Source organism: Cervus canadensis, chromosome 5 (assembly GCF_019320065.1).
Source record: "Cervus canadensis isolate Bull #8, Minnesota chromosome 5, ASM1932006v1, whole genome shotgun sequence".
NCBI classification, from domain to species: Eukaryota; Metazoa; Chordata; class Mammalia; order Artiodactyla; family Cervidae; genus Cervus; species Cervus canadensis.
The window spans coordinates 100,185,469-100,203,831 of record NC_057390.1 but is presented as its reverse complement, the minus strand read 5'-3'; the positions used below and the strand labels follow the sequence as shown (position 1 = coordinate 100,203,831).

Below are 18,363 nucleotides of genomic sequence, written 5' to 3'. Positions count from 1 at the left end.
ATCATCACCACCATCACCATCACCACCATCACCACCATCATCACCACCATTATCATCACCACCATCACCATCACCATCACCACCATCACCATCACCACCATCACCATCACCACCATCACCACCATCACCACCATCACCACCATCACCACCATCATCACCATCACCATCACCACCATCACCATCACCACCATCACCATCACCACCATCACCATCACCACCATCACCACCATCACCACCACCATCACCACCATCACCATCACCACCATCACCACCATCACCACCACCATTATCGTCACCACCATCATTACTATCGTCATCACCTCAGTCACCACAAGCACCCCCATCCCCATCATTAACATTACTACCAGCACCACACTACCCTTGTTATCATACCACCTTCACCAACAGCACCAGTCCCGGATCTCTGGCAAAGGCTCAGCGGCCTCCCCCTCTGAAGGCAGTCGGCTCTGATTATTCACCCTCTCACCCTTTCACCAGGATTTTCAGCTGCATGCAAAGCCTATGTGTGATAAGCGTGGACACAAAGGAGAGTAAATTGTGTCCTGAATCGCAGCTCTCAAGCCCTCATGGATTCCTCAGGAGGCGCCCGGGTGACTAAGTGGCCAACTCCGCCTGGGGAAGTCAAGGAAGGCATCTTGGAGGTGCTGGCCTCAGGCCTGGGCCCTGGCGGGGGAGGTGGATGGTAAAGACTCATGGTGAAAGTCCTATTCGTGGTTCTCACTCTGCCAGCACCTCACCTCTGCCTGGATGAGACGCTCCACCCCAGGCGCCAGCTCCGGCTCAGACTCCAGGTCTTAGTTCAGCCCTTCCGCCATCCCGCCCTCCGTTTCCAAGGCATCAGGGTGATGCCACGTCACACCATGGTCAGTAGTGGGCGGACTGACTCCTGCATCCTCTCCACCTGAACACCCCACGCCTACACTGCGCCGTCCCACACCTGCCAGCTGGCTGTTTCGGACCCAAATGCAGAAATTCACCTTTACTCTCACTGAATCCCAGAAGACGGTACCAGCCTGAAAGACCTCTCTGCATCTTATTCTGTGAACCAGGAGAGTAACCTGGCATCGTCTGTGACAGGCGGGTCTTTCCTGCAGACCCTCAGCCACCAGAGGGACTCCCACACAGAACACACACTCCTCGTGGGGGCCAGCCAGGGGAGTGGCAGAGAGGGGTGACTTTAGAGGCCAGGGCTGCCCCACACACTCCGCACCAGCACCCCCGGCCTGAGCAGACTCTGCTGCAATCCAGCCTCACTTCGAGCACTGAGGCCCTGCGGTACGGTGCCAGCCAAGGTTCCAGGCTCCCCCCAGACCCTGCCACCTCAACTGCAAACGCTCACTGCTGGACATGGGAGGGAAGGGCGCGACAATGTGGCTGACTCACGGGGACAATGTGCACGTCCCAGTTCCTGAGAAGTGGCCTCAAACACAGCCTCCAGGGAGCACTAACTGCACGCCAAGAGGCTGGGCTCTGCAGGAGGCGTGGGTGCTCAGGGAAATGGGCTTGTGGAATTATCCATATGGACTGATTTGCAGAATTCTGGGGCTCCAGAGGGTTGAGAGTCACCACAGTGCCCTGGAGTCCTGGCCTGCAGGTCACTGGGTGCCATCCTCCCAGGGGATCCACAGGTCAGAGTCCACTCTAAGCTGCCTGATGCCACCAGGCAGGCCTCCAGCCTGGCGTCGGCCCAGCTGGGCTGGGACGCGGGCCTGCTGCTCACTGTCTCCCTGGAACAAACCCACAGGCTTCCGCCAGGCTCAGGAGAGGCCTGCTCCCACAGTGCCCGGGCAGAAGAGGGCATGCCTGAAACACCGCGGGGTCTCCCTAGACCCCTTCTTGCTGGCCTGGGTGGAGATGCCCCCCGCCACTGCTAGGTTCAACACAGATCCTGAGTGCCCGGTGTGACCTGGGCCAGCACCCCCACCCCCCAGGTGTGCCCCCTGCGCACCCAAGGGGCAATTCCAGACGAAAGCCCCTTGGCTGGGACGGCCGCATGTGACCGCGCTCCAGCCGGCCTGGGCTCAGCCGTCACACCGCCCCAGCCCGCGGGCTGCCGGCCACCTGCCCCAGGCAGGAGTCGTGGCCCCGCCTCACCCACGGCCCAGCCCCTCCTGAATCTGAGAACCAAAGACAGAAACGCATCTCCAACTCTCTGCGCACGGTCCTCACTGGCCGGTCAGCTGCCCACTCAAGCTGGGAGCTGTGCGCAGGGCTGCCCCCCACCCCATCCATTCAGGAAGAGACTACCCCTGCACCCTGGGCTCCGTGGACAACTTGGCAACCCAAGAAAGACCTCGATTTGAAACCAAACAAATATCCACGCCCGCAGACTCACGTTTAATAACCGGCACGTGCTCTGCAGGCGTTGAAGGGACAGCAGCCCCTCCCCACGCGGGCCTGAGCTGTGGGCTGGATAGGGACCCCAGACCAGGGAACCTGGGGACGGGGCCTCCTGGGGAAACGGCGTCTTTACAGGTATAGTTAAGTGATGGGTCTGGAGAAGAGATCGGGCTGGACTAAGATGACCCCGACTCCAGTGACTTGAGTCCCTGCAAGAGGCAGAGGAGAGGAGAGGGCGGTGGGGTCACCGGTCACAGCCTCGGCCTCGGCCACCAGCCGACTGCTCCCTCTGCTCCCGGGCCCCGACGCCAGACGCCCTTCATGTCGAGGAGCGCGAGCCGCCCTCCCGAGAGAGGGATCCCAGGCCGCCTCCGAGAATCGCCAGGGAAGTGCCTCTCAGGCTGTGGCCCCGTTCCCACCCCGGGAGAGCTGAATTCCAAGAAAGACCGTGTCAGTGGAAAAGACAGGCTCCTGGAAAAAGGGCCTCAGGGATTAGGTAAACCACTGGGGCCGTCCAGGAGGCTGGAGGACAGCAGACAGACAGCAGGACCCTTCCTAGGGCGCGAAGCCCTCCCTCCCTGCTGGCACCCACGGGGTTTGCAGAGAAAACCTCCAGTTTATAGTCTGTTCGGTCTTGTTGCCCTTGAAATTTTCAACAGCTTAAAAGAGGATTTGGCTCCTGGCCCAGAACTCACTGGCTCCCTGTCCCCCAGGGAAGGTCTCCTTCTCCACATCCCCCTCCCTTTCGAGGCTCACCCGAGAGAAGGGTCCTTCCCTCCTTCCAAGGAGCCCAGGGCAGACCCTCCCCCGAGAGGGTCCTTCCCCGACAGGCCCTGAGGTGCCCCCCATCCCACCCTCCGGAACACCCCCATCCCACCCTGCAGACTCCTCCATCTGGAGCATCGGCCAGATCCAGGCACACGGGAGCCCAGCGGGCGGCAGGGTCCACCAGGTGAGCCCTGCACGTCAGAGTCCAGGCCCGGGGACAGTGCTGGGCAGGCAGAGGGCCCCAGTCACGCAGGGGGGGCCAGCTCTGGCAGCCACCGACCCCGCCATCAGCTTGTGTGGGCTCTGCCTGTCAGGCGCCAGGGCTTCCTAGACCGCTCTAGCCTGGGGACTCCAGCGCGCTTGGGGCTTGCGCAGGACGACGGGCACCCACCAGCACGGCTGGGACCACCAGCACGGCGACCTGGCTTGCGATGGTCCCGGTGCCTGCGGTCAGACGGTAGAGAGATGCCGGGCGGCTGGGACTGTCACGCCCGCCCCCCATCATGCCCTCGGGACAGGCCGTGGGCCCCGGGCAACCACAGGTGCGGGTGCCGACACCACTGCACGGCAGTTCCCCTGGGTGACCTTCCGTAAGTTACTCAACCTCTCTGGCGCCGGGTGACCCAGCGCGGGGAGGGCAGAGCGCACAGGCGGTGAGCTGGCACGGGGCCCTGCAGGTGGCCCTGCCTGGCCTCCCACCCAGGTTTGCCCCCGAAGACGAGCAGCCGCTTCCCACCGCCTGCCAGACGCACTCGCTCCCCTGGCAGGCTCACCTGTTTCCGAAAACATGAAGCTTGTTCCTAAGCCCGGGGTGAACACAAGACGTCTTCCTGCACGGGGGTGCCTGCAGGACCGCTCTTGGTGGGGGACTGAAGAAGGATCCCCGACCTCCCCCAACAGCAGGCCCCCAGAGGGTGGGACAAAGCCTGGGGAGCCCCCGCGGCTCTCCTGTCCCAGGGTGCAGACCCTTCCCAGGAGAAGGGACGGGACGCGGAGCACCCGGGAATCCCACTGCGGGTGCCAGCAGGCAGCTCCCTGGGCAGCCCGCGGGCATGAGCTCCACCTGGGAACAGGTGGGCAAAGGCAGGGGCTTGGCCGGGTCAGCGAGGTGGGAAAGCAGTGACCGGGGAGCTAGCCTGAGCCGCCAGGGCACCCGGAGGGACGGGCCACGGGGACCTTGCCCAGGACACACCCCGCCTGGGGAAGCACCACCCAGCGCCAGCCTCCCCGCAGGTCTCTGGGCCCAGGACGGGGAGTGCGTGAGCCCAGGCGGTCCAGCCCTGCACGGCGCGGGGCCCTTGTCTCCAAGGCGTGCAGCCAGCACCAAAGTCTCAAGGTGGGACGCAGAAAAGCGTGTGACCCCATGCCCCCGCGGAGGGGGGACCTCGGTCACGGCCGCCACCACGGCTGACGGGTTAGACCCTGGCGGGAGCTGACGATGGGCCACCGCTCTGCCAGGGCACCAGCGGGGATGGTTCACTACAGTCCCATGGTGTGGGCACCTCGCACACGTCGCAGGGCACCCCGGGACCCAAGCGTTGGCCCTGTCGTGCCCACTCTGCAGATGAGGACCGCGGGCCGGAGGTGGGCTCCAGGCCACCGGTTGGAGAGGAAGCGCCTGAGGCCGCTGTGCACCTCACTCCCCCTGGGAGGTTTGGAAGGATGGGGGGCGCTGTGCCCCCAACCGCAGGGCGGCCCCATCAAAGCCAAGCTCACACCAGGCCGGGGTGGGGAGGGGGCCCCAGGGAGCGGGGGGCGGCTGCCGCCTGCCCAGCCACACGCCCAGGCCAGAGGAGGCACCAGGGAGGCCCCCGGCAGGGTGCGGTCTGGCTGAGAGCGGGCACCGCGCTGCAGGAAGCGCTTGTCTGCCTTGGTCCTTGGTCTCCACCCCCTGCTCTCTCTCTGGATAAAGAGGCCTCCGTGGGGCCACACGCACCCCAGGAAAGCCCAGCACCCCCAAAAGATGCTCCAGAGTTCAGCAAGTCCCCGTTTGGAAACAGTGCAAATCGCAAAGTCCAGCCTGTGCCAGCGGCCACTTGGCCGTCCACCAAAGTACCAGATCCTTCCGGCTCCCCCCCGTGGCTTGCAGAGCTTCAGGACAAACCGGCTTTTAATGAGGGGAAGTCACCTTCCCCGGGGAAGAGCGTGGCTGCTGGGAAATGGTTTTCAACAGTGCTGGCTCCTCCTTCTAAGGAGACGCCTCTAGGAACCAAAACGGTTAAAGTGGCAAATGCTGCTATTTGCAATCTGCTGAAAAGTCAAGAGTTAAATCATTTTTATTTCCAAACATAAAAATAAAGATTCTGTCTCACTTGCCACAAGACAAAGGGTAGCTGGGAACCTGAGGACCACCCCCCCCCCAACTTTATCTGTGAAGGAAGAAAAGCAAAAACGGTGCTCGGGGCCCCTGAGGGCACCCCACCTCCGGCTCCCTGGTCTTCAGCAGGAAGGATGGGCCACATTTTCCAACACAGACAGGTCCAACAGCCGGGAAAGGCCAAGGCTATGGAACAGCTTCCCTCACAGCATGAGGAGTTTGCGGTCAACAGAAGTCTCTGGTGCTTGGCAACCCCTCAGCCTCAGATTGAAGCCACAACCATGAAGAAGGGCTCCTGGAATTCCGAACCTATTTCTGAGCTGCAATCAAAAGCCTGCCCGCTTACTGAGCAAGACCTCCCCTGATGGTCGGAAGGCTAAGCAGAGGAGAAAAACCTGAGCTATCCGATTTGAGATCTGCTTCCCTGGTGGCTCAGATGGTAAAGCGTCTTGCTTACAATGCGGGAGACCTGGGTTGGATCCCTGGGTGGGGAAGATACTCTGGAGAAGGAAATGGCAACCCACTCCATTACTCTTGCCTGGAAAATCCCATGGACGGAGAAGCCTGGTAGGCTGCAGTCCATGGGGTTGCAAAGAGTCTGACAGGACTGAGCGACTTCACTTTCTTTTGAAAATCATAAACTGATTTCCCTCTCTAACGATAAACCTGGGTAAAGCAGCGGAAGCGGCGGTGGTCCTCAGCCACCCCTCCCCCGCATGAGCAACTCGGGGCGGCGAGGAGACCGCGTGGCTCATAAACAGAGCGGCTGGGACTCGAGCCCGCCCTGACCTTCCCAGGGCTCCCTACAGCCTGGAGTCTCGACAGGCTTGTGCTCGTGGGAAAACAATTCTTCCGGCTCGGAAAATCAGGGAAGAAGAATTTGGCGCAGGATCCCTTTAAGATAGATGAAGCTTTCCCCTGAATCTTTACAATAAAAGACCCACTAGCAGCGCACAAAAGGGACCAGAAATCAGACAGATCCAGATCAGGCCCTGCACAGGCAAGCCACGGCACGGCACATGAGTTCAAATCCCAGTCTGCTCACGGGCCGTCCTCTGCATTCAGACGTCCAGCGAGAAGAGCGAGGGCGGTGGCAGCCACCCAGACTCTCAGGCGCTGGGCAGGCCCCCAAGCCAAGCGCTTCACAGGGGAGCCCCGGAGAGCCCCCCGCGAAGGCAAGCCTGCCAGCACCCACGTGTTACACATGAGTCCTGAAGCTCCCCAGTGGCATTTGCTCCAGATCCTCGCACCAGCAGGAAGTCTACACCAGCGAAAACTCAATCCCAGTCTGTGCGGCCCCCAAGCCTTGGACACCAGTTCCCCCGGGGAGCCCTGAAGCCGCTCAGGCCTGGGTGAGGACAGCCCAGCCGTCCTGCAGTTCATCCCGGGTCTCCGGGCAAGCGTGGTCGGAGCAGAGTCACGCTCAGAGGGTGTGTCCTCATTATGCCCCACATCTGGCAGCACCAGCTGGGCCCAGGAGCCCAGCCCACCCTGCGGTCCACAGGCTACGGGCGCCCTGGGCAGCTGCCCTGCAGAAAAGCGGCCAAGTTCAGAAGGATGAGCAGACCTACCTTCACACACTGGTCCTCCCCACCCCCCGCTTCCACGGAGGCGGCTCTTCTGATTTTCCTTGCTAACCCACATCCGACCAACGGTGCTCCGTCCACCTTCCCACCTGCTCCGACGCCAGGCCGCGATCAGGGCTGACGTGTGTCAAGCGCTTGCTGGGAGCAGGCAGTGGTGCTTTACCGCATTCAACCCTACCGTAAGTTTTGCCAAGGTCTATGAAAAAGCTGCATTCACGATCCCACTTTACAGATGGAGACCCTGAGGCTCAAGCGTCATAGCAAGCTGCCCAAGGCTGGAAGTCCCACCCCTCGGGCCTGCACCGAGACCAGTCCCCATGTACCTCTAACAGCTACGCACGCGGCCCCAGTAGGAGCCTGCAGAGAGACGAGACCAGAGCTGCCTCCTCGCCACGCGCTCAAAGCCCAAGGGCTCGTCCGACCGCCTGCCCGTCTCCCCAGGCAGACATCAGTCCTGCCCTTAATAGAAGCGGGACGGTCAGCACACATCCCCCACGCAGCAGAGAACAGGATACAGGCCACAGGCCGTCGGCTCGACTGGCCCCAGGCCCCAGGGGCAGGACAGGCCCGCCGCCGGGGACCACACACTGGCGTGTCCCGGGGGCGTGGGATGGCCCGGCCCCCCACTGACCTCAAACACTTCCTCGTCCAGAATCCGGGTGCCGAACACGATGATGCCGTTGACGTCTATCACAGGGTGGTCGCTGCGGTCCAGGAACTTGGTCGTCTTCTTTTTACAGTCCAGGATCAAGGTGACATTCTTCTTGTGGATGCTGAGAGCGATTCTGTGCCACCTGCCAAGAAACAGACAGCCCGAGCAGGTGACGGGGGGTGGGCATCACCATGACGAATGTCTCTGCCCAAAGTCCCTGGAGACGCGGGAGGAACCCCGTTCTCTGCAGAGTCGCTCGGAGCCAAGCCGCTGCGGTCAGACAGGCGTGGGCACCAGTCCACACCGCACGCCACGCGAGACCCCCCTGCACTCAAGTCAGGTCTGTCGTCTCTGGGACGAGGTCAGCTGTCCGGCCCGGAGCGCAGCCCTGAAACCTGCTTCTGGTCAAGGGCAGGGAGGCGCTGTAGCACTTCCCTATGTGGCATCCCAACCTCCAGATGCAAACGCAGGCTGTGGGGGAACTGAGTCTGCCGGGGGATGGGGGCGCCGATGGGCCTACTCGAGACTCTCGGTGAGAAACGCAGAACTCACGTCCTGAGTTCTTGAAGGACCGCGGCACGTGGCCTCAGACGTGTAGGCCACGAAATGAGTGATCTCAAACTATCAGGGTTTAGGGAGGTTACCCAGCAGAGAGTTCTGGAAAACCCTGACTTCTCCTTTTTCAATCACTCACTCTCACATCCGTATCTGTATCCCTGTGTGCGCGCTAAGTCTCTTCAGTCGTGTCCAACTCTTTGCAACCCTATGGTCTGTAACCTGCCAGACCCCTCTGTCCACGGGATTCTCCAGGCAAGAGCCCTGGAGTGGGGTGCTGTGCCCTCCTTGCGTCTGCATCCTTAGGGAGGCCTCGAATCCTTTCTGGAAGAGGTTGGGTATCCCTACACAGTCTCCCTGCAGGCACTCACAGACTAGCATTTGATATCATTTAGTGCACTTTACACGTGTAAAGTGGGCCAGGGAGGCCCAGGGAGAGAAAAGGTCTCAAGAGCCACAAAGGATGAGCCCAGACGGAGACCAGTCCCCCGGACTCCAAGCCCAGTGCTCTCTCTGACCTGTGGGCATGCTGACACCATCCTGCTCTAAATCACATCCTGTTGCTAGGTCCCTAGTTCCCGGGGGCTTTACATGACCCGCCCGACCCTCCGGCAGGGGAGGGAGGGGTTGCCAAGCGGTGCCACTTACTTGCCATCCGACAGGTTGATGCCTCTGAAGAGGGGGTAGTCCTCTGGCCCCGGTTTCCCCGTGTGGTCCTCGTAGAGGAAGACTGGAGAGCGGCCCATCTCCAGGCCGATCTGCTGGATGCCCTGCTCATTGTAGATGGAGACCAGGAAGGCCTGGCTGCCTTTCTTGGCTTTCACAGTGGTTAGGATGGAGAAGTCCTCGGGAAACGCAGATGCTGGAACAGAGGACAGAGGTTAGGAGGCAGCTGGGAAGCCCCCAACCCTGCCCAGCCACAGCTCTCTGCAAACAAACCAGCTCAGGGACCCGGAAGCCTTTGCTGTGGATGGTGGTGCACAGACATTTGCGGCACATCTGCCCCTGGATCAAACTGCTCCTGAAACCCTTCCTTCACACCACATGGCCAAACCGACCCCTTTTGAGGCTCAGTCCAAAAGGAAACCTGACTGCTCCTTCCAACTGTGAGCCTTCAGCGCTACCTTTTCACTTCCCAAACCTCAATACATCTGTGTCTAAGTCCTTAGAACTTCCTAGAACGTGAGCTTCCTCTGGGCAGGCGCTGTTTCAGATGCACCTTTGACCCTCTGCAGCGCCCAACGCTGCACCCAGCAGAGTGCGTCTCAGTCCACACCCTTTGGAGGGCGGGAGGAGAGAGAAGAGGGGAAGGAAGGCAGGAGGCTGGGGATCACCACTCGAATGGCAGACATTTCCTGGTTGATAGTGAATCAGAGAAAAGGTAAAATAAATCAGAAGACGAAACCCCAGGCCTGGTATGTTGATGGGGGGAGAGTGCCTCACAGCACAGGCCAGCCAGACCCCCGCTGGCCCCAGAGTCTTGCACACACGCAAGCCCTTCACGCCCTGCGTCGCGGATAGGACAGGAAACCTTGGCCCCCTCTCCCATCCGTCCTGGTGGTGGGGTCAGCGGTGCTCTCTCTGCACAGTCTGCAGTTCCCCTGAGAGCGACGGCCTGGGGCTGGGCCAATCAATGCACAGTCAGGGAGGCTCAGCACACATCAGCGTGCGTCTCAGAACCAGGGGACGGAGCGGGCCCTGAGGAGCGTCAGCGGGGACTCCGGCCCGGGAAGGACAAGGCCCTGAGGCTGACAGCGCCTCCCGCCCGTCATGCTGCAGAGGGCTAGAGCCCGGCCCCGGTTCCGGGTAAGGACGGAGCCCCTCATCGACCCTCCCTTCCTATAGAACTATCATGAGGCCAATCTAGAACTGTCACGAGGTCAACCAGATGGCCCGAGTGCCTAAGCTGGGATTAGTGAGGAGGGCCCGCCTGGTGGCTCAGATGGAAAGAATCTGCCTGCAACTCAGGAGACCCAGGTTCAATCCCTGGGTCAGGAAGATCCCCTGGAGAAGGGCATAACAACCCACTCCAGTATCCTTGCCTGGAGAATCCTGTGGACAGAGGAGCCTGGCGGGCTACAGTCCACGGTGTTGCAAACAGTCAGAAAGGACTGAGCCACTGACACATTCCCGTCCAGTGAGGAAGCTGTCCGTGGGCGCCCTCTGCTGATGGAACCGCCCCACAGCTGGGCAGCAGGGCTCTGCTTCGGGCCCCTGTGGGGGAGCCCGGCCAATGCCCTGCTGGCGGGAGGGCACTGCCAAGGAGATCCCCGCCCCCGGGCCCCTGGAGGACTCAGGGTGGATGGGTCTCTCTAGGGGGAGGATAAGAGGGGTCATGGCAGCTTGGCCGGCACAGAAACCACACCCCAAAGGCCAACAGAACTCTGTGAGCTCTCCAGGCCGTGATGGAGGGCAGGTGGAAGCGGCCATGCCGTGGGCCCCAAAGCTCAGGCTACGGTGCAGAGGCAGGGAGGCGTGCGGCTCGCAGCCCAGGATCAGGCCCCACTGCTGAGAAGCTCCAAGTTGGGATCTATTTGCTGTGTTCATCGCCATGGCTCCACTGACCCCCAGGCAGGGAGAGAGGGGTGGGCTTGGCCGGTGGTGTTAGGGAAAGGCTGCAGGAAGAGTCTGATCAAGGGGCAGGTAAGCAGGGAACGTCTGGGCACCACCACACCCAGCCAGGGTCCCAGATCCGGGGGGAGGGGGTGTGGTCAGCATGGTCACCTGGGGGAAGGCTGGCTTCATTAAGGAGCGGACTCAGGCTGCCCTTCTGTGCATAATAAGCCGTCTGAAAAGAGGTCTGTGGGGGCACTGCCGTCACCAGCGTCCCCCCACACTGTCCTCCGAGTGTGAGACGTGCTGGGGGGCCAGAGACCCCGGCCTGCATGAACCGCCATGGGGGGCGGCTGCACGCAGGCCTCGGGGCGAGACCCCAGCCAGGACCTCGGCGGGCCCTCTGGTCCCCGGGCACTGAGGCGCCCGGGGTAGCATCTGACCCCAAGCATCTCAGAGGTCCCTGCTCACATCCAGGACAGACAACAGTCACTCTCTGATTCCGTGACCCCCGCTCTCATCTCAAAGGTCAGCCTGCCTCCTGTGCCCACCCCGTGGTGACCCCACCACTGACATCACCCTCCTGCCTCAGGTAGAGAGAAGACTGGAAGTGGGAGGACCCCCCACCCCGATCAGGGCACACAGCCCAGGACCACAGACGCCCCCACTCCCAGCTCACTAAGATGCTATCTACCGATGCTGAAATTGCTTCCGTAACACGTTCTCAGCTCAGATAACCTGAAAGGATGAATTACGTCTAACAGTCATCCCTCTCCTGGCAAAATAACAATGGATGTATCGTCACTTCAGAGACTTCCACTCTCATCTCCGCGTGAGCGGGACACTGGCATGCTTCGTGATCTCCACCATCAGGGAGAAGCTCGCCTTCTGCCCAGGGCTTCATATTTTATCCTCAGAGAAAAGTCAACACTGAGCGGTAGGCTTGGGGAGAGGCCCCTGACTCCCTTAGATCATCTCCTGTTCACCCGGGCCAAAGCCCAAAGGCATTGGAACAGTTTGGGTAGACCATGGGCACTCAATAAATGCACGTGCCATTAAACTGAACCCTACGAGGCCAACAGTGGCTGGGCCAACAGTTTCAGGTTCTGGTGGACACAGGCTGATTCTGGAGCCCCAGCCTGTCGCGGAGGGATGGCCCGACAGGATGGTGGCTGTGGGGGAGGGGGCGTCATTATACCCAGTACCCCCGCCACCCCGCTCAGATCCCGGGCAGCAATCTGAGAGCGTCTCGGGGCCCCAAGGTGACCAGAGGGAGGCTGAAATGGGGAGCGGCCCCCACGCCCGGCCACGAGCACAGGGGAGGGGGCCAGGCGACCAAGGGCAGGCTGCCTTGTCTGGACGCCTTCAGAGGGGGCGGCTGGACCTGGGTGAGGGCAGCCGGCCAGGGGCTCGGGGACGCAGAGGTGCCCCCCACCAGCGGCCGGGCAGCCTCCCGGGACACACCTGCCAGCGCACTCCAGGAGGGCCCGTGACAGTTTCTGGCAGGGTCTCAGGCCGGCTTTACCGTCACGTGAGGTCCCCCCACCCCCACTGCAGGCAGCCAGGGCGACAAGGCCCAGGAACCCCCCGCCCGCCGCCCAGCAAGCTGGGCAGCCCTCTCCGGTTGGTTGGCGGCACTCGGGCCCTGCAGAGACCACCACCCTAGGGTCTGATTCAGTCCCTGTGGCTCCGTCCAGACGGGGTCAGGAGACCCAGCACCACCTGGCCCGGTCATGCTCTTGGTCCTGCTGATTCAGAGCCCAGACCACAGGCTGCAAGCAAGACTAGAGAATCGCTCTCAGATCAGGCAGGAATGCAAGCGTCCGCTTCGCCAGCAAGGGCAGAGAACACCACGCTGCTGCTCTTCACCTGCTGGGACGCAGGCCGGGCGTCTGTAGAAGCCGGCCTGTGGCCCCCGACGTCCCAGGGGACGGCCTGGATGCAGGTAGGGGCCCAGCCCTGGAGGACAGGTGAGCGGACAAGGCTGGTGTGGGCGGCTCTGGGGGGTAACTGACATCAGGGCTGGGGACAGGGGATGGCCCCACAGAGGACCCGAGCCTCATCCAAGAGAGGCTCCAAGGGAAGAAAGGACAGGGAGGCTGGGCGTGGTCATCACCCCCGGACTGCAGGAAAGACCCCGGGAAACGTCCACCTAAACCATCCGGAAGGAGCGGCCAGTTTCACCTGGCGTTAAGGAGGTGAGCGTTACATAGGGACCCATTCGACTCCATGAGCAAATTATGGCTCGGAGGCCCGGTAACAGCCCTTTAAACTCTTTCGGCATCTAATGAAGATCCTAATTTGAGAGCCTCAGGAAACTGTGGGCTTAAAAGAAATTCCCCGTCTGGCTGTTTCAGAGTTCATACCAGATCTCCAGTAAGCGGCCCGTATCCTGAGACCCTCTGACGTCACTCGCCACCAGATAACATGGCGGGGGGCGGGGTGGCATGGATAAAGGACGCCAACCCCGACGTCACTCGCCACCAGATAACATGGGGGGGCGTGGGTAAAGGACGCCAACCCCGGGGAGCTGGCTGTGACCCCGAACTGTGCGGCAGGGATCAGATTAAAGTAGCTGCCAGCAAAGCAGCTCCAGACGGCCTCGGGGGCAGGACACCTCGCGAGATGACCATAGCACTCACACGTCGCGCAGTGGATGTCTGTCCCAAAGCGCAGGCACCAGGGTCCAGGGCCAGCAGCTCACCCAAGACTCCCTTGCCCCCAGCCCCTCAGCCCCCCAGGAGGGGAATCCTAAACTGGGGACTCGGGGCAGGAGAGCAGACAGCTTCTGGGTGATTCTGAGAACACGCCGGCCCCGAAAGGATAAGACAGGCTCTCTGGACACGCGGCAGAGTGACATCCTCGAGGTTCTTTGTGGCGAGTGACCTGTGGGGCCCCGGTGAGTCCCATCTGCAGCGCTGGTCAGACAGTCTGGAGGGGCGACTTCTGACACCCCAAGGTGGTCGGGGGGGGGGCGCTCCATAAGACTCAGTGAAGGGCCTTGGGGCCCCTGAAGTAGCTCACTGGCCCAAATGCCGTTCCTGGAAAGAGCGGACCCAGCCTCTCTCGCAGAGACAAACTCCTAAGAGTCCCTGTGGATTTAAAGAGAGGCTGAGACGGGCAGGAAGCAGAGGGTCAAGAGTGAAAGGGCCAGAGGAAGCAAACTTAGCCCTGAAAGAGCACATCCTTCTGGAACCCTGTGGGCACGTGGCTGACAGGCCCCACTGCCGGCCGAAGGACTGCCCGACCCGAGGATCAATGTCCTCGAGGCAGGCCGTCACTGGAAAGGTAACGCTCATGCTTCTGAGGATTACAGACCATCTCCGGGGAAAGTGCATCCACCCAGGGTCCCCAGGCCTTCTCTGATATCAATCAGGAAGAAGAGCTCCACTGAAGTGGGGGGAGAGGCTATCAGTTACGGGCCTGGTCATTCAGTCCAGACGGGCCCCAAGGCCGGCGGGTGGTGGAGGGGGGCCTACCAGCAACCATCGCTCCCGCTCTGGGCTCATAATTAAAAGCAGCGATGCGACACTTGGCAATTGATTCTCATTAAAATCCTGCACTCTCTTGCTGCGAGGTCTGATGTTTGATGCATGTGTCTCTTAATGTCCTCACCCCCAATTAAGCTTCAGTCTGGAAGTGTTTTGTTTCCCGTGATTCTGGGGTTTCTTAACCGTCCCCCCCCCCAGGAACCATGCATCTCTGTGTTGCCTTTGGAGTCCCAACAGCCCGCCCCCCTGCTGGAGAGACACCTGCTTGGAGAAGCAGTGCGAACAGACGAGACTCCGCTCCCACCTTTGGGTGCGGATGGTGACCGGTGCTAGACTCCTGCTTCCACTATCCTGACATCAAATCGGGCTCCCTTCTGGAAAACCAAGCATGCTTCTCCCTCCATTAGGCATTCCTCCCCGCCTCCCCGCCACTCCCGGCTCCAGGCTCCGGGTTCTGCCGCCTGGTTGGGGGCGGGAAGCGGAGCCACACCCCCGCTAGGCACACACTCCGTCTCTTACCAGGGTACAGCTGCTTGGTGGGCGCGCTGAGCTGGGCATCTTTCGTGACTCTGTAGGCGACATCCGGGCCTTTGGAAGATCGCCGCGCTGCACAGAAGCCTGTGGTCTTGGTTATTCCATCAGGCAGGTTGTGAAAATCTAGAACCTTCAGGAGATCTGCTGGCTGAGCTGCAAGGACAAAGGGGAGGTGACGAGTTAGCCACGGGCAGGAAGGACGCACCCGAGGGTGCAGATGAGCTGGAAAACAACCCTCAGCCCCTCCTTCCGCCCGCTCCAGGACCGCCTCTGACCCTCCGAAGAGGCTGAGGGATCAGCTCCGAAACCAGGCGCTCTCGGCAGGACACCCCACTTTGCGGAAATGCACAGGGCCAGCTCCCACCCCGGTCCCTGCAGGCGACCACCCCCAGGTGGAGCCCTCTCTTACTTGGCCCTCACGTTGCTCCTTGTTCCCCCCAGGTGCCGCACCAGCCCCGGGCTCCCAGACCCCTCTTCTCAGCATCACAGGAAACCCACCCCGAACAGAAGCTGAAAGGCGGCGTTAGCTCCCACTGCTGATGGAAGCGGCTTTACCCAAGGCGGTCTTACGAAATGGGAGTGATTGACGGCCCGAGACGTCCGTTATGTGACTGCTGAGCGCGGGCCCCGCCCGCGGGTGCCACTGAGGCAGCGGGCAGGCTGCGGGCACATCTCATCCCCCATCCTTATTCAGCTGGAGTGCAGTTTTCCCATAACCGTTTGCACAGTCAGCCTCCATTTGCTCCCAGAAGACCCACGCCCACAGGGCGAGACAGCACGGAACTAAGAGCAACAGTGGGCGGGCCCCTGCGCCTCTTCCGGAGAGTTCCCGACCTCCCTCCCCGGCTCCGCACTGAAGGGAGCGGCGCCTAGGACGGTGGGGACGCTCCTGGGAGCTCGACCTTCCCGCGCAGATGCAAAGGATGGCTCCGTGCGCCTGCGCACTGCGCCCCACGTCGCACAGACCCCAGACCTCCAGGCGGCGAGGGCCACAGGCTTGGGATCCACACGGCCCCTGCCCCAAACAAGGCCCGGGATGGGCAGCGCAGCTCGTGTTACTACGGACAAGAGGCCCTGGGAGTCCAGGCAGAGGAAGTGAACTCAAATTCAGAGTCAACGCGACAGGTCACGGCGTGTGCGGCCCGGGCGCCGCCCTGGGCTTCTGGGGAGCCCGGTGGCCTGCAGCCACCTGTCTGCGTGTGTGTGGGCGGGGCTGCCACGCCCCCTCCTCCGGGACACTTGGGTCTCCCTGGCCCATCAGAGCGCAGCACCACCCTGTCCCGGGTGCTGGGCCCGGGGGTGGGCACGTGACAGGTCAAGGCCGAGGAAGCTCTATCCTGGGGCCTCTTCCTCTCGGCTCTGCGGGCTTCACACTTGGGTGATGAGCCTGCGCCCTAGGTGGCCTTCCCCTGGGTGTGGGACGAGGGCCTGCCTACGGATGTGGACAGATTTCTGCTGCACAGTTCGGGCTCCTGGATCAAGCTGTACCTGAAGAAGACTCGTCTACACAAACCAAGAAGTTGTCACCACGTGTATGCCAGTTTGGGTTGGACGCTGACACTTGCTGCTAAAAGGCCACACTCATTTCTGGGTGCAGTAGCCAGGCTGGCACAAGCGTGCCCCTGGGGTCTCTGGGCCTCCCCAGCTCACTGGTTTTCTGCCCCAGAGAGTCCTTACATGCCTGAGACTCGCTCAAGAGGCAAGTATCCCCTTTTTAACAAGGGTGGAAGCTGTGGAGTTGAGAAAGGACCATCAAGACTGGTTGCTCCCTCGCCGAGTTCTGAGCCATCCTGCAGCCAGCTGCTGCGTGTGGAGCCCAGCACAGCCATCGGGGCCGGGGGGCGGGGGCTCCATGCGGCCTCGGTGCTGGTCTGGGCAGGTCGCTAACAAGAGAACAGCCCCGATGGAGCCCACAAGGGGAGCCGGAGCCGGGCAGGGCATTCAGGGCAGGTGTGGTGGACGGTGCCAGAGGGAGGAGCAGACGGCGCCCTGCAGACCACCCCCCGTGAGGCACTGGGGGCTGGGGGAGGCGCCAGGCTAAGGAGGCTCCCCGGGGGCCCAGTGGGCTCTCCATCACTAACCACCCACCCCAGCCCGTCCACCATGCCCTGCAAGGCACCATGTTACCCCGACTTCACAGACTGAGGGCGCCTGTCCCAGCAGTGTTGTTTCTACAGCTGGGCTTTGGCACAGACTTCTGTCCCTTTAATCAGGGGACCAGAAACCGGGGAGATGAGATTCTCCACCCCTGCAGAGGGAGGGACACGGTGGGGACCCAAGACACCCTGGTCCAGGCAGACATCCGCCGTGAAGAGAGCGTGCCTACCCAGACATCTGCTCCCCACGAGGGGTCAGCCCCCATGGGGCTCCCCAGCACCTGTCCGCTCGACCCCAGATACAGAGCCAGGCTGGCCAGGCATGGGTGCCCGGCCCAACCCCGGCCGGCCTGGCCTCAGCCCGTGGGAAGAGACAGCCGCGCCAGCCGCTGGCTCACCTGCCCCGAGACACAGCCGAGCCCTGGCTCATCTCTGAGACTCGGCTCCAAGGTCGTCCGCGGCCAGGAGGCCTCGCAGACCCAGGCTGGTGCCGGGACTCACACCCTGAGAGCCGCGATGATGGTCTTCCCAGACGCACCGGCTCTCGAACCTGCCTCTTCCATGGCCGGCGGGGAAAACGGTTTTCCAGAAGCCTTCCGGGCCATGTTTACGGACCTCTCTTGCAACATGCTGAAAAAGCCACCCCTCCAGCCTGTGCCAGAGCCAAGCAGGCATTTTTCTCACTGTCTCAAAGGTGTGGCAAGACCCAAGAGACTCCAGTAGGACCGCCCACCACAGTCTTCTCCCAGCCGAGGCCAAAGCCCCTCTCTCCCCAGCAGCCTCAGCATCTCTATCAGGGCAAGAGTTCCGCTGGGAGGCGGTGCCACCTCTGGGGACAGATGGGCGTGGGCTCAAGTCCAGCATCACCCACTGGGGAGATGATCTCGAGGTCACTGCCTCTCTAGAGGCCAATGAGGAAAGTGACAGCGGCAAAGAGCCCAGCCCAATTCCCAGGACCCGGGCACTCCACACCGAGAGCCCTCCTTCCAGCTCCTGCCTCCTAGCAGAGGACGTCCCGTGGGTGGATATCACCATGCGTCCGGTGGTTCAGGAAAGACAGAAGGGACTGGCTGTGCAGCCTGGCCAGAGACCCCTCCGCGCCTGAGAACCAGGAGTGATGCCAACAGGAAGTGATGCCACCCAGGAAGCCGAGTGGCTTCCTGGTTACCCCGGCCGTGATCCGTCACTGGGGTACTTCTGATGTGCAGGAGCTCCGCGGGGCCTGGGGGCTAAAAACTACATTTCCCAGACCCCTCTGGGGAAGGGGCTCAGGATGCAAATTACTTTCTGCACTCAGAGGGGAGCTGGAATGTGAGAAACCTTCTTTCTGCAGAGTCTGGGCCTGCGTTCTAGGACCTGGGGCCAGGTAGTGGGGACCACTGACATTTGCAGCAGTGACTTTGTGACGTCTGGGTTCCACTCACTCCGGTGGCGTGACCGTGACTGGGGG

General features: G+C 61.8%; 1 protein-coding gene across 1 annotated transcript in view; it reads right to left on the bottom strand.

Moving 5' to 3' along the window:
* The window catches only part of LOC122442539 (collagen alpha-1(V) chain), a 156,435-nt gene that overhangs the window by 105,755 nt on the left and 32,317 nt on the right, over positions 1–18,363 (bottom strand). The window contains exons 2-5 of the mRNA XM_043470391.1: positions 14,803–14,970; positions 8,888–9,101; positions 7,664–7,826; positions 1,620–1,748 (exon numbers count right to left, since the gene is read on the bottom strand). Coding sequence (XP_043326326.1) covers positions 1,620–1,748; positions 7,664–7,826; positions 8,888–9,101; positions 14,803–14,970 — 674 coding nt within the window. The remainder of the gene's footprint in view (positions 1–1,619; positions 1,749–7,663; positions 7,827–8,887; positions 9,102–14,802; positions 14,971–18,363) is intronic.